This window comes from Portunus trituberculatus, chromosome 28 (assembly GCF_017591435.1).
Source record: "Portunus trituberculatus isolate SZX2019 chromosome 28, ASM1759143v1, whole genome shotgun sequence".
Lineage (NCBI taxonomy): Eukaryota > Metazoa > Arthropoda > Malacostraca > Decapoda > Portunidae > Portunus > Portunus trituberculatus.
Genome location: NC_059282.1, coordinates 2,739,770 through 2,754,012, shown reverse-complemented (window position 1 = coordinate 2,754,012; position 14,243 = coordinate 2,739,770). Strand labels below are relative to the sequence as shown.

The window sequence follows — 14,243 nt, the reverse complement described above, 5'->3', positions numbered from 1 at the left end:
TCTTGGGAATTAAATGCACTTCAGGGGCACATGTATTGGAATATACTTATATTGTTGTTAGCAGCCTGGAAGTGGGTGAAAAAAAGTGGCACACACATGTAGTATATAAACTGATAACACTGAGAGGATACCAGTCTCTTCTTTATACAGATTACCAATTCCATCCATGCACACTGAAACACTGATGTTTTTTAATACAGAACATGAAAGAAAAGATAAAGACAAACACAGACAGAACAAAGAAGAAGATGAGAACAGAAACAGGGTGAGGCTGAGGCTGAAAGAGACAATTTAACATTGAAGAGAGAAAAACATGATAGTGGCAAAGAATATATATTAGGGAGGAGGCTGATCTCACTCTCAAGTTTGTTAGAAATAGAAAAGAACAGAACCTATATGACATCCTTAATCTCATCAGTCTGTGGAACATCCAGTGTGCCTCACCTTGACCAGTCTGGGTGGAGACAAAGGTCTTAATGAGTGTGTCGGTGGTCTGGGTGTACAAGGACAGTGCATAGTTGAGGGACTTGAGCTCAGGAGACTTGTCGAGGAAGTTCTTCTTGAGACCACTCCCGTTAGCATGGAAGTACTGCTTGATGGTGTCCAAGGCAGCCTCTAGCACTGCACACTGCTTGGGGGTTAGGTTCCTCTCAAAGTCCTTGGAGATATCCTATTGGAAGAAAACTCATCAGTACCAATTCTTTGAAATCCACATCACTATTTGTAATGTGTTATTCTGAATAAGTGAATTAAGATACAGACTTGGTATAGTGACACCAAATATCAAAATCATTATATATAGAAATAAGATAAACCTCATCACAAAAAGCACACTAAAAGAATGTTCATCAAGGCGAAGTATGTAGCAGACCAATACTGTATTAGCAAACATAACCTTACCTGAATACAAAACCATTACAAGAGATAAAAAAAAATTCATGCAATATGTGAACAAACAGAAATAATGTTAAAGAATGCCTTAGTACAGTTGAGACAAAGAATCTTTAGAAATATGAAAAAAAAAAGTTTTAGTGATAATACCTGCAACAACTAAAGAAGGAAGATTAAGATCAAACCAGAACCCATATCCATTAACACTGATAAAAAAAAGAAAAAAAAAAGAGGTATTTAAGTGTGGAATAAAGAAAGAAAACACTTCTAATCAAAATGAAAAATAGCAATGAATAAAAGAACAGACATACTAGTTGGGTTCGAGATTGATGTTTCCGTCTACCATATGTGAAAAGCATTTTTATATACAACTGAAAATAAGATAATAGAAAAAAAATGTAAATAAATGTAAAAAATAGAATCATAAATGAAAATCATACTAAATACAAAATGAGAACACAAGTTTGGATACTAATGAGTGTATTAGAACAAATATTACAGCAAAATAATAGACAAGCTACAATGTACATATCACAGTCACAACATAAGAGAGAGGTGAGTAATTAACACTACATCTTAATTAAACAAGACAGTCATAATCTACATTAAAGATTCCTTAAAAGCATTCCATTTTTAAAACAAATACATTCTTGTTTCATAACTGTAATGCATATCAATTTTGAAATTAAAGGATAAGCTTTACAAGTATAAAGCTATTGAAAATATACAGAAAAAATCATTCAACTTTTGAAGTCATCTTGTTTCAATAATTTGCATTCATTGCCAGCTTAGTTGGGAGGAAGAAAACAAGAACTGACTAAAATTGATAGATATTTTGGCATAACAAGATAACATAATGATGGGTAAGTGAGGGTTCGACAAACATGCTACAAGACATCCTACAGTAAAAGATTCTGACCATGATATTGGACACGGCGTTCTTAACATCCTTGCCACCTGCCAGCTGGCTCTTGATGAGGCGAGACATGTCCTCAATCTTGGCATTGGCAGCAAGATTCTTCGCATTGTCGGTCAGATTCTTGAGCATCATCTATGGTGGAGCAGTGCGGTAGAGGAGACAAGGAAGGGTTACCATTGGTGGCCAGATGGAGGTAAAAACCGTTAGCATGAGGTGGAAAATTATCTAAATGGTTCACATAGCTTGCTCTGGAACAACAACTGTGAGACCTAAAAACATGAACATTCGAAATAGTCTATCTTCATTTGAACATCATCATAAGCAGAACTCACCGCTTTGTCAGTCATGGGTGGAAGGACAACAGTCTTCTCCATGGTAGTCATAACGATCTTCCACAATTCCTTGAGGAGACGTTTGAGCACTGTCTTCTCACAGGAGTGGGCATAGAGGGAGAGAGAGTCCTCCAACAGGTCCATCAGAGGTGCCAGAACCTCATCTGCCTCGTTGGCAATGTTGTTCCGCTGTGTTCCCTGCCCAGTGGACTTGACAGCTGCCAGCTTGTCTCCCATCTCCTTCACCTTGACTGCAATGCGGTCCTCCAAGCTGCCAACCCACAACACTCATTCAGTCATCATTGCAGTGAAGTGCAAACTTGTCAACAGTGTTAACATGAAATCTGTCATGTAGCAAAACTCATCCCATATATATTGTCAAACTAATTATCACAGCAACTCAAAAATGAAGATAATGAATTTTGAGCTCACTATGAAAGAAAAATCAGACAACCTACATCTTGATATGTGTTAATAAAATTACTTCATTCAGTTAAAAAATGGAAAGCATCACTTAAAGAAATTAAATAAGTACCACACAAGCCAGTCAGGCTTTTGTGCGACACCCACCTCTTGGCAAACCTGTGTGCCAGCTCGTCCAGCACAGTGTTAAGGGAGGCTTGCAGTTCATTCAGAATGGTGGCTACATCCTCCTCTAGCTTCTCTCCGCCCATCTTCTCATACATCTTTTCTAGCTGTACACGAAGTTGCTGGATGTTGTTCATCAAGATGCAAGCCTGGAAGGAGAGGAAAAATAACCTTCAGAGGAGAAAAGTAGATATATTTTCCAAAATATTTCTAGTATTAGGGAAGGTTGGCATATATACTCACAATTGTTATCAGTATTAGATGATATCATTAGCAAGGTCACTATGCTTTTCAACTTAAAAAAAATATTATTGGATAGTAAGAGTTTGATGTAAGAGTTGTGACCAGTTAAAATAAATAAAACTCAAACATATCTAAATTGCTCTCATAAATGATTTTCCAAAGGTAAATTATATGAAACTTTACCAGAACTCTTACTCAGTTCATTAGAATAAACAGAAGGAAAGAAAACCTTGAGAAATCTATAAATCATACCGACCTTCTTTTCATCATCTACATAGTTAGGGAATTCCTTCTTGCAGATGTCAGCATAGGCCAGGAGCACCTTTACTATTGTCTTGGCAAACCTCTTCATGAACCTCTTCCAGATCTCTGGGTCTGGACACTCCAGCTTGGACACCACCCCGAAGCACTGGGTCAACTGGGTGAACACATCCACCACAGAGTTGGAGAAGAGTGAATTTTCTGAGCTTGGCGGGAACTGTTGAAAGATAACAAGAGTGGATTAGGGGACCAAGATGTTAGACAAGTATTTCATCTGTCAGTCACCCAAGTTGAGTAGTGGTTTATATACATTCATTTGCAACTGCCTAAAGATTATAATCTTTACCTCATCCTTCTTATCCCTCTGGAAGGCACCATTGAGGTACTCAAGTGACACGTCATCATTCTCATTCAGCCACTGCATCACAAACGGCTCAAACCACCTGCGGCAAGAAGACACCAACACCTCAGAAAACACACTGATTTAAGTTCTAAATTCAATAAAAATAATTTCTGAAATAGTAGATTTTATAGAAAGATTTCCAAATAATGTTGCAGGAAAGTAATACTCACGCAGGATATTCAGGCACTTGGTCTTTGTAGGGAGGCACGTCCTTTACGTAGTTATTGTACAGCCATTTAACCTGAAAAGCAAAGGATTGCATTAATATTACAGATGCATTCAATCCAGTCACAACATATTGGAGCCACTGTAACACAAATGATCCCATCCTTGATCCAGCCAGACTCAGGAAGCACCACTCCTTCTCACCTTGAAGTGGAGGTTCATGTACTCGCTGCTCTTACATAAGCGGTGCTGCTCATGCTCCTCCAGAGCATATTTGATGTCCACAGCAAACATGCTCCACATTGTTGATGCAGATAACTGGTGGTGGGGAGAAATATCAAGTTAATAGTACAAATTAATCTTTTCACTTTATATGGCCGTACAGATTCTAACAAATATATGCACTATTGCCAAAAAAATACATCAAGTAAAGAAAGACCCTGTATCATACCTGGCCAATGTTGAACTCCTGTGGGAACTGGTTGAGGACGGGGGCATAACTGTTCTTGTCCTCCTCAATGACGGAGACAATGAGGGCAATGAGCTTGTGCCAGAAGTCAACACTTTCAAGGCGGGGCCCTTGCTCTCCTCCCTCCTTCTTCTCTGAGGGATCCACCTGGAAGTAACAAAAAATAAATTAGATAAGAATATAAAAATAAGTCAGAAATTGCTTTTAATCCACTGGTATTTCACTTGAGCTAATTAGATACATTTAGATAAATGGCTCAATTTATCATTGCTTTGCTCTACATACTAAATCAATAACAGAAAATTCATACTTATAAAAAGCACTGTTCATCATATATCAGTAAATCTCTCAATCAACTCTTTCCCAACTTTTTCACTGCAGAAGCTAACCGGCAACTCACCTGGAACTCTCGATTGTAAAGCTCGTAGCAGTTTTCAAAGAGGAACTGGTATGTGGAGCGAAGACAGGCAATGGCACAGTCCTTGACCACCACACTGGCCCTGGGTGGAGAGGACAGCTCCTGCACCTTTGGGAGGAAACAAACAAAAAGACATGTTGACAAAATATAAAACGTAATAAAAAACAGTTTATAAAATCTCAAGTTAAAAATAATTTTGTGCATATAGGCAAATGGAGAACTGGTATACAGTAGTACATATATGAAAACACAAGGAAACCACTGAAGAATACAAAGAATACATAGCACAGGAAGAATTCAAATTAACAATTGATCCCACCCTACAATGAGAGAAACAAGAGTATTTCCAATACTGAAGGAGATAGGGAGCTTACTTTCATCCTGAAGAAGGTGATGGAGGTGAGCAGGTCCACGGTGGACTTAAGGTCTTGCAGCTTCTCGTTGGAACTTGCAGGGAAGTTATTACGGTACATGGACAGGTCTATCCTGAGGGAGTTGTGCAGCTGGATCCAGCAGCTTCACAAACTTCTCTTTCTGTTATGTGATGAATACATGTAAATTTTAGTAATGCAAAGAGTATGTCTTCTCATCATCTGGTTAATAATTCAACGTCTTGCAACACTAATCAAGAGAAAATGTATGCACTAGAATCACTAGTCTTGAAAAAGTGAAAGAAATCTTAATTCATGAATGGATATAGATACATGGTACAGTGGAAACTCAATACTCAAACTTAATTAATTCCAAATGGCTGTTCAAGTATCAAAAAGTTCAGCTATCGATACCTATAAATCAGGTTATTCGTTCTAACCTTAAGTTTACAAAAATTTCAATGTATGTTTTTTATAATTATGATTTCTACTTAAAGTAAGTGAAGACTGTTGATGAGTAGCATAGAAGATGGGAGAAGGGTTGGGAAGAGGAAAGAGGTTATTCGTCGGAGGACGAGTCACATACCATCCATATAAAATATCTGGGAACTCAGTATGATTCCTGTGAACCCTCTATTGGAGGGCTGTTGCTTAGAAACACTTGCCATCTCACTGAATTCCTTATTTTCACCGCTAATAAGCCTCATTGGTGCCACTGCAAGTCTCTAAATGAAAAACTACAGACAGAACGCAGAAGAATATTGTTGTTCTCTCAATCGCGGCATGGGGAAGGGTGGACTAGGGATGCACACCAGTATCCAGTATACTGGTATTTTAGCTTCTTAATACTGGTATTAGCGGTATTAGAACGAGACAACTACGTGTGCGACCCTTTGAGTACCAGATATTTTTTCGAGTACCGGGTCGAACTTTTGCGTTCGACTATTGAAAAGTTCAACTTTTAAGATGTTCAAGTACTGAGTCTTCACTGTAGTTATAAAGAAAAACAATATATGCACAATCAATTAGATTACAAACAACAGTCAGTACTCACGCCGAAGTTGGATGCAGCAAATCTGTCCGAGGCAGAAACAGCGGAAGAGGCGGTGGTATGTGCATAAAAGGCATTAATGTTGGCCAGCAGGGTAGACATGACAGCAGGCACCCCAGGACACAGGTACTTAGTGGACAGGCAGTGGAAGTGCCTGATGGAGGAGCAACACAATGATGATAGAAATGTATCATTATAATAACAGACATTTATTATGTGCATGCATATCTAGATATGCTTGCCTTTTGTGTACACACACTTAATTATCTTAATTTCAAAATTATCCTCTCCTTTACATAAATATATTTGTTTTCAGTCATAGAAGTAAGTGACAAGTGTGTCGGTACAATAAAATCTGACCAGAGCCTAGCACATGACTTTAGCTTGGAGGATCATGAGCCTTACATGCACAGCATACTCACGTCATGGCCTGGTAGATGCTCTCAATTCCATATCTCATGGCAAACTCATCAACAATGTCTTGTGCATGGTCATCAAAGTAGACTTTCCACGCGTCATCTCCCTTCGCCTGTGGGAGCTTGACAGCCCCTCCCTCCTGCTCACACAAATAGTGGAAAAGGTTCTCGTGAAGGCAGGTGTACTGGACATGGTAGGGCGCCACTTTCTCCTCACCCTTGATTTCAACAGAGATGTGGAGTCTGATGGCACCCGACACAGCTGACTTGTCTGTCCTCTTCTCAAGGTTGTACCACACGTCCATCTCTCCTGACAAGGTGCGCACCTGCAGAGGGAGGGAAACATGTGTGAATATAGGATAGGTGAATGAATTTACCTAGAATTAATATGGTATAGATGATGAAGAAGCATGAGAAAGTGTGCAACAAAATAAGGTATAGGGTAGAGACACAAATATTTAAGAGATAAGAGCAAAAAGATTAAAGAAAAATCTCTTTGTACAGGATCATGGGATTTCTAAAATGTTATGTCTTTTGAAAGAATAATATATCCCTTTTCTTGTATTCAATAAATCATTCAATATTCATAAGTAAAATACTATCAAACAATGACAGGCAACAAAATGAAATTGTTCTCTAATCAAGTCACCCATTTAATGATTCACACAAAACACACATACATCTCACTGAATCACCATTGCCATAAGCTTGCTCACAACACCGCACCATCACACCATCACACCACCACACCAACACACCACCACACCGTCACACCAACACTCCACCACACCACCACATAGCACTTACATGATTCCTGTCTTCACTCCACCACTAAATGACACACACGGGATTAATTCTACACTCCATTCCAAGACTTCATCAAGTTTTAATCCATCCAGATGTGTGTGTGTGTGTGTGTGTGTAAGAGAGAGAGAGAGAGAGAGAGAGAGAGAGAGAGAGAGAGAGAGAGAGAGAGAGAGAGAGAGAGAGAGAGAGAGAGAGAGAGAGAGAGAGAGAGAGAGAGAGAGAGAGAGAGAGAGAGAGAGAGAGAGAGAGAGTGTGAGTGAGTTTGAGTGTACATACATCTTTAGTTTCTCTCTCTGACACACACACACACACACACACACTCTCTCTCTCTCTCTATTCCCCTGTTGCTACACACACTGAGGCAGAAAGAGCTGGGAAGATATGCAGCAAATGGAAAAACAAAACCTCAAAAACTATCAACCTCAAGAAAAAAAAACTGAGAGAATAATGCTGAAGACTTCCTAAACACTGGATCACTTAAGCAATATGATAGGAAACCCTCATTTGACAGCATGTTGGAAGAGAATAGAGGAGGTGACAACTGCCAGTCAGAGAGGAAGGGAGAGAGATATCAGCTTGAACATGATTCCGAGTTGGGATCTGCCAGATAACATAAAGTTTACCACAATTTTTCCCATAACTGTTACTCCACTTTTTGACTGCTGCTTGTTACCTTTCACTATGATATATCTATTAATAAACACCAGTACTCATTTAAGTCATCTGCATAACATCAAAGCAACTCAGGTAAGGAATTATTTATCACACTCATTCGTTCATTAAATGTGAAGAACTATCATCTTTCTCCTGATGTTCAATGATTTACGTGTATCTTTGTAATTCTCTTCTTTTATGGTCTAGAAATGAAAGAACTCCGCTTTACTCTCCTGACAAATGCCTGTGGGCACTTGAGCCAAGGCCCAGCAGTGTCCCTCACTAGTGTATCTTGAACAAACTTATACCAAACTTGGGGACAAACTTGGCCCTACAGCACCTCAGAGCTGGCAACTGTCCCCAAACACAAGAGTGACCCCAGAAACTTGCACCAGCCCATGAGAACACTGTCAGGCACACAAAACTACTGTAATTTGATTTGCTGTCTTGCCTCATGTTGCTCTTTCTCCTTCTATCTCTGCTACTTCTCCCACTTTGCAGTAAATTGAATTTTTTTATAACATTTTTTTCTCTTATAACTATGACTCTTCCTTAATTCTTTTTTATCACTAATGGCCTTAATTTTTTCCATCATATCATTTTTTTACTAGCTATTTTTGTTTCCTATTTAGTTATTGACACCTTCTTCTTAATCATTAATTATAACTCTCACTTCTGTTTCACCTATTCATGTTTTTTTGTACCTTTTCCATAGACAGTTTATAGAAAAGCCAAATGGCAGCCTATCTATGCACTGAATCATTATGAACACATGCCAGACTTTCTTGATCTTTTTCATAATCCTAAATTGTTCAATTTATTCTGCTGACTCTTAGACAGCCCTGATAAAAATCTTACTCATAAATTAATCACAACTACTATTACACCCATTCTTTACATCTACAAGGAAAATAACAGGAAAAAAAATTGATGAAATTATGCAAACCAAAAGCCAGCCAATCAAGCTCATTAAGAACACAATGTTGGCTCACCGACCTCATTAATTAGAATATCTTTTATAAGTATGAGCTTTTAAAGGTGATGGTGCTCTTTCCTTTGACAATTCTTTTATTAATCATTTCATAGTATGCATTTTTTTTTGTGAATGCTGCCACCTCAAAAACTAGGGAGAAAAAAATTAAGAAAAAACAATATTCACTATTACTCTCTAAAAATGCAAATATACAACTTTCCCAGAAAAAAAAAAAGCTGGAAGAAAATCACTATGTTTACACTCCTCTTCCTATTAGAAAATGTCCTCCATTCAGCCCAATCCTGCTGCCTTCACACTGCAATGTCACTTCTCACTTCTTCCTCTTCTTCCCCTCTGGCCTCTCTCCCCATCCCTCCTTCCCTCCATTATTCAAGAAGAGTCTCTCCCTCCCCTCTGACCTTTCTGTTTCCTCTCTCATTTACTTCAATCTACCCCCATCTCCTTTAACTCTCTCTCTCTCTCTCTCTCTCTCTCTCTCTCTCTCTCTGTCCATTCCTTTGCCTCCTTTTAAAATGGCAAAACTAGAACAAATAAAGTAAGATGGAAGAAGAACTTGTGTATAAAAATTAAAAAGTATAAGAAATAATGAATGTGAGGAAAGATTAGGATAAGTGATATAGGAAGAAAGTGCAAATGAAAAGGAATGTGAGAGGAAGCAGGAGCGAGAGGCCCAGTGAACAAAGGAAAAAAGCTTACACTATATTTGCTTGCTTAAAGAAATAATATAAATAAATAAATAAATACTAAATATAATAAAAACATACAATATAGATCGACAGGAAATAACTATGCAAATTCACGGTTATAATGGTGCATGATTCTTTATAGTCACTAACACAATATACACATTAGCTTATAATAACTGTTATTTTCTCTCTCTCTCCCTCTCTCACATATACATGCACGTGCACACACACACACACACACATACATATACAAAGATCAGATTATAATCATCACTATTAACATTTTCATGATCATTATTATTATTATTATTATTATTATTATTAAAAATCAGTGTAGCAACCCTGGTCCAGTCATAACATTGTCAAGCCACACTGTAAGACACCGCCAAGCTCCACCGAAGTGACGGATTGTGTGTCTAACCTCCGTCACTAGAGTATAGTTGAAGTTGTAAGGGTTTTTACGGTTCTAGTGAGTCAGTGACAGATTAACAATATTTTTGCATTATAAACAGGAGAAAGACTCTTGAGAACCCAGCTAGTCATTTCTGTGGACTTGGAAAACAGTCATTGTGAGAGAGCAAAGTGTTTGTAAAGGTGTTTGTAAAGTTCTAGTGACAGATTGAAAACACTTCTGCATTGTTAACAGGAGAAACACTCTTGGGAACCTGTTTAGTCATCTGTAAGGTGTCGGAAAACAGTCGTGGAGAGAGAGAGAGAGAGAGAGAGAGAGAGAGAGAGAGAGAGAGAGAGAGAGAGAGAGAGAGAGAGAGAGAGAGAGAGAGTACTGTTCGGTTGAGCAGCCCACCCACCCCCTCTCACACACACACATATTAACACTCATAATAATGATAATAATCAACACTGCTGCTGCTACTGCTGCTGCTGCTACTGCTACTACTACTACTACTACTACACTCCCTCACACAGTTCCATTTCTCTTTTCTTCCTCCTGTCACTATACTTAAAACATTTCAGGTGGGCAGCAGCAGGAAACACAGAGAATTGAAGGAAATGTTGAGGAGTTGACACAGGGATGGATGGGGGTAGGTGGGGGAGTCTGAGTCCGGGTCATGGTGGGCACCTGGCGGTCTGAATGGGAGGTATACTTAAACATTGCCTTATTTAACACAATAATGGCTATTTATCTACTTTGATGGTTGATTCAGGCTTTGCATCAATCTCTGGGTCTGGAAACACAGGGGGAGTGGAAGAAAACATTGGTGGACTAACTTTGGGGGAAGGCAGGGCTGAGGTGTCCCTGTGGCAGAATATTTACGTACGTAATTCATTTTAAAAATCGCCACAAGAAAAAAGTCTCCCAGACTGGTATATACTACACTTTTACAAGCGACAAATAACTTAACTAATTACCAAAATATAATATCCTTACCGGGTGGTTTATTTACATAACGCGGTCCAACGAAAGGTCTTTATGTCAAATTAACGGGTCACAAACACATCATAATGTCGAGAAGGAAAGCACAGCCAAACTACATTATATTAAATTTTCTGAATACAAAATATTTTTGCTTTCCAGCCAAATAAAGAAAACACAGATTGCTTATCGTAAAAAGATTTTTGTTTCTCATCCTTTTACCGTTGAAAATTTTGAATTTGATAATACGAACAGTTAGACTAAATTTTATGGAATATTGTTACTTGGGTCATGTTTTTCGTATCTTTTAAGTGTTATATCAAGCCCCAAAACAATCCTAGGTATGCTAATAAAAAAAAAAGTTATATTACGCAGTTACTTTAATGTTATTTTTTCAATAAACCAAAACACAGCTAGACTTGATTCTATTGTGGCTTGAAACTTGCTTTACTTTGGCAATAACAAATCAGATATCAGAACAATGCCAACTCCATTAATAAAGGAGAAATATTTAAACCCTTACGCCGAAATGGTTTTTTTGGTATGTTTGGGATGTGATTCCACCTCCCCGCCCTCACTGCCATACTCCACCTCTCCCTTCCACCTCCTCCTCCTCTACCTCCTCCCACACCCAAAGTCCAAAAAACACCTAGAAACACATGCAAAACCCGAGAAAAATCACAAAATACGTTTAAAGAATAGTTTCCGTAGTAGCGGGAGGCGGCGGGGTCGGACGGGGCTGGGTGGGGAATCGTGAGAGCAGGACAGGAGCTAGGCTAGCTGGTGTTCGATGGAGGGAGACTGGAGAGGATGCAGGCGCTGGTAGTGGTGGTGATAGTGGTGGTGTGTTGTGTTGTGTTGTGGGTATGGTGTGGTGTGGTATGGTGTTGTGATGGTAGTGGTGTGGTGTGGTGTGGTGTGGTGGTGTGCGGTGTGACGATGGTGGTGGTGGTAGTGATTGTGTTGTGTGATGATGGTTGTGGTGGTGGTGGTGGTGGTGAGGTCTGGTGACGGTGTGTGATGGTAGTGGTGGTGGTGTGATGTGGTATTGTGTGGGAGTGGTGTGGTGTTGTGTGGTGGTCGTGGTAGTGGTGGTGTAGTGTGGTGTGTAGTGTTGTAGTGGTGGTAGTAGTGGTGTGGTGTGGTGTAGTATGGTGACTGCTACAAGCTGAACTGACGTGTGTGTGTGTGTGATGGATGACTTAGTTTTAATGACATTATTTATATTTTCAGATCACTTCAATATATTTCCTTTACTTATGCTTACGTGCACATATGAAAAGGGCAAGCCTAGTTTTGTAAGAAATAACCATTGAAACATAAGTCTGAGGACTATTTATTTGTGTTTATATAATTTGTGGCTAGTAACCTACCTATCTATCTCTGCGTGTGTATGTGTGTGTGATGGGAAGACACACGGGGGGAAGAGGATGTACAGCTTTAATCAAAGGTAAGAAAATAATGACGTGCCTTATAATTAGGTATATCGTAGATGCTGGTACGTTTTCTTCATATGATCTGGTACCATTAGCAAAATCTGTCTGGCAACCCTGATCGGTGCTGCGTAGGTCTGGGCGCCAAGGATGTCCTGGGTAGTCACTGTAGTGTATTGTGGTGTTATATGGTATGGTATGGTGTGTAGTGGTGATGATGGTAGTGTGGTGTGATGGTATTTGGTGGTGATGTTTGGTGGTACTGTGGTGTTGGTGGTGGTGGTGATGTGAGGTTGGTGTTAGGTGGTTGTGTGGTGTGAAGATGTCTAGTGTTTGCATGTTATGGTGGTGTGTGATGGTGCTATGGTGGCGATGGTGGTGTCGTGTGGTATGGTGTGATGTGGTATTAACATTGTGTGCGCGCGTGTGGGAATCAGAGACCAGTCACAAGCTGTATGTACAGTTGACATTTAACTCTTAACTGCCACCTGGTGTGTGTGTGTGTCGTTGATCTAGCCTGTCAACAGTGTAGGAGCATCAGTTACACAACACAATAATACATATGACAAGGTTCCCTGCTGGCTGCTCTCCAGGCTGGCGAGCATAACGATGAGGTGAGTGTAGTCACAAGAGTGTTTCTCCCGCTAATAAGTATACATATATCTATTTTCTCTAACTAGAATGATAACAAAAAATCATAAAAAATCTTGTCAGTTAATTAGTGTGTTTTGAAAATCGTGGAGGTGTTGTTACTAGTGTTTCAGAATATGATTATACATTGTGTGGCGTGCTTACCTCAATGATGGTCTGGCCGAGGAAGTCATCACTCTCGCGGGTTAGCTTCTGCCTCAGCTTGGACTTGATGTCGTTATCCTCGTCCCACACCCTCACCTTGATGCGATCGCTAGAGTTGTGACACTCGCTGCGAGGACAGGGTAAAGTTAGGAGCAGATAACCCTGAAGAAAAGAATCATACATTTCTGCACGGGACAAGGTAAAAGAGAGCTACACATTAAGAAGCAAATAATACCGTTGTTATTTCTATCTTGGTACCCGACATGAAAGGAATTAATTATACATGCACTATAAGGACGGGGCAGTTAGAGAAAGTGATATAAGTGCACCACTCTCACGGCGATAACTTCGAGGCGATAAGAAAATTTCACAACAGCGAAAGTTAGCCATCCCCAGTTCTCCCTACTGAGGACTCCAGCGATGAGCAAGTACCAGAGGACTAATAAGGTAAGCTGTTTAAGTTTAATAAGTTGTGCTCCGGTTATTTACGTCGCAAATCACTCGTTTATGTGTGTGAGTGGGGGGAAGATTTGGGACAGAAACCGTTACTAGACTCATTCAAAGCACTAAAAATCTATCAAAAAGATGTAGTTTCAAGCGAAAATATTTGACGGGTGCACATACTATACAAATTTACCGGGAAAGCTAGTCAGTATAACAAGAATTACAGCTTAACTATGTGTAGGTATATACACTGGAAAAGTCATGTTTACGTGGAGCAGGACACACCCTGAGGCCTTTTAGCACTCAAGCCGATGCGTTTTGAGGATCAACTTAAGCATCATCTGCCTGAGTACCAAGTGACTGTAAACCATTGCGGAAATTTCTTGCTAAAAAAAAAAAATATTCAAGGATGCTGAAAAGTGAAATCCGTGTCTATTTACGTAAAATATTTCGGAATTATCTGTCCAAACTCTATTCCATCCATTAATGAATGACGGTATTGCAGATCTTTCTTTTTCCAGATATCAA

The 14,243-nt window shown here is 39.4% G+C and overlaps 1 protein-coding gene across 1 annotated transcript in view; it reads right to left on the bottom strand.

The window, feature by feature from the left end:
- Positions 1-14,243, bottom strand: part of LOC123509981 (protein unc-13 homolog A-like) — a 417,157-nt gene that overhangs the window by 11,864 nt on the left and 391,050 nt on the right. The window contains 15 exon segments of the mRNA XM_045264620.1: positions 445-670; positions 1,811-1,942; positions 2,143-2,413; positions 2,713-2,879; positions 3,230-3,451; positions 3,581-3,677; positions 3,808-3,878; positions 4,007-4,120; positions 4,254-4,418; positions 4,672-4,797; positions 5,064-5,195; positions 5,197-5,223; positions 6,115-6,265; positions 6,534-6,853; positions 13,272-13,398. Of these exon segments, the coding sequence (XP_045120555.1) occupies positions 445-670; positions 1,811-1,942; positions 2,143-2,413; positions 2,713-2,879; positions 3,230-3,451; positions 3,581-3,677; positions 3,808-3,878; positions 4,007-4,120; positions 4,254-4,418; positions 4,672-4,797; positions 5,064-5,195; positions 5,197-5,223; positions 6,115-6,265; positions 6,534-6,853; positions 13,272-13,398 (2,348 nt within the window).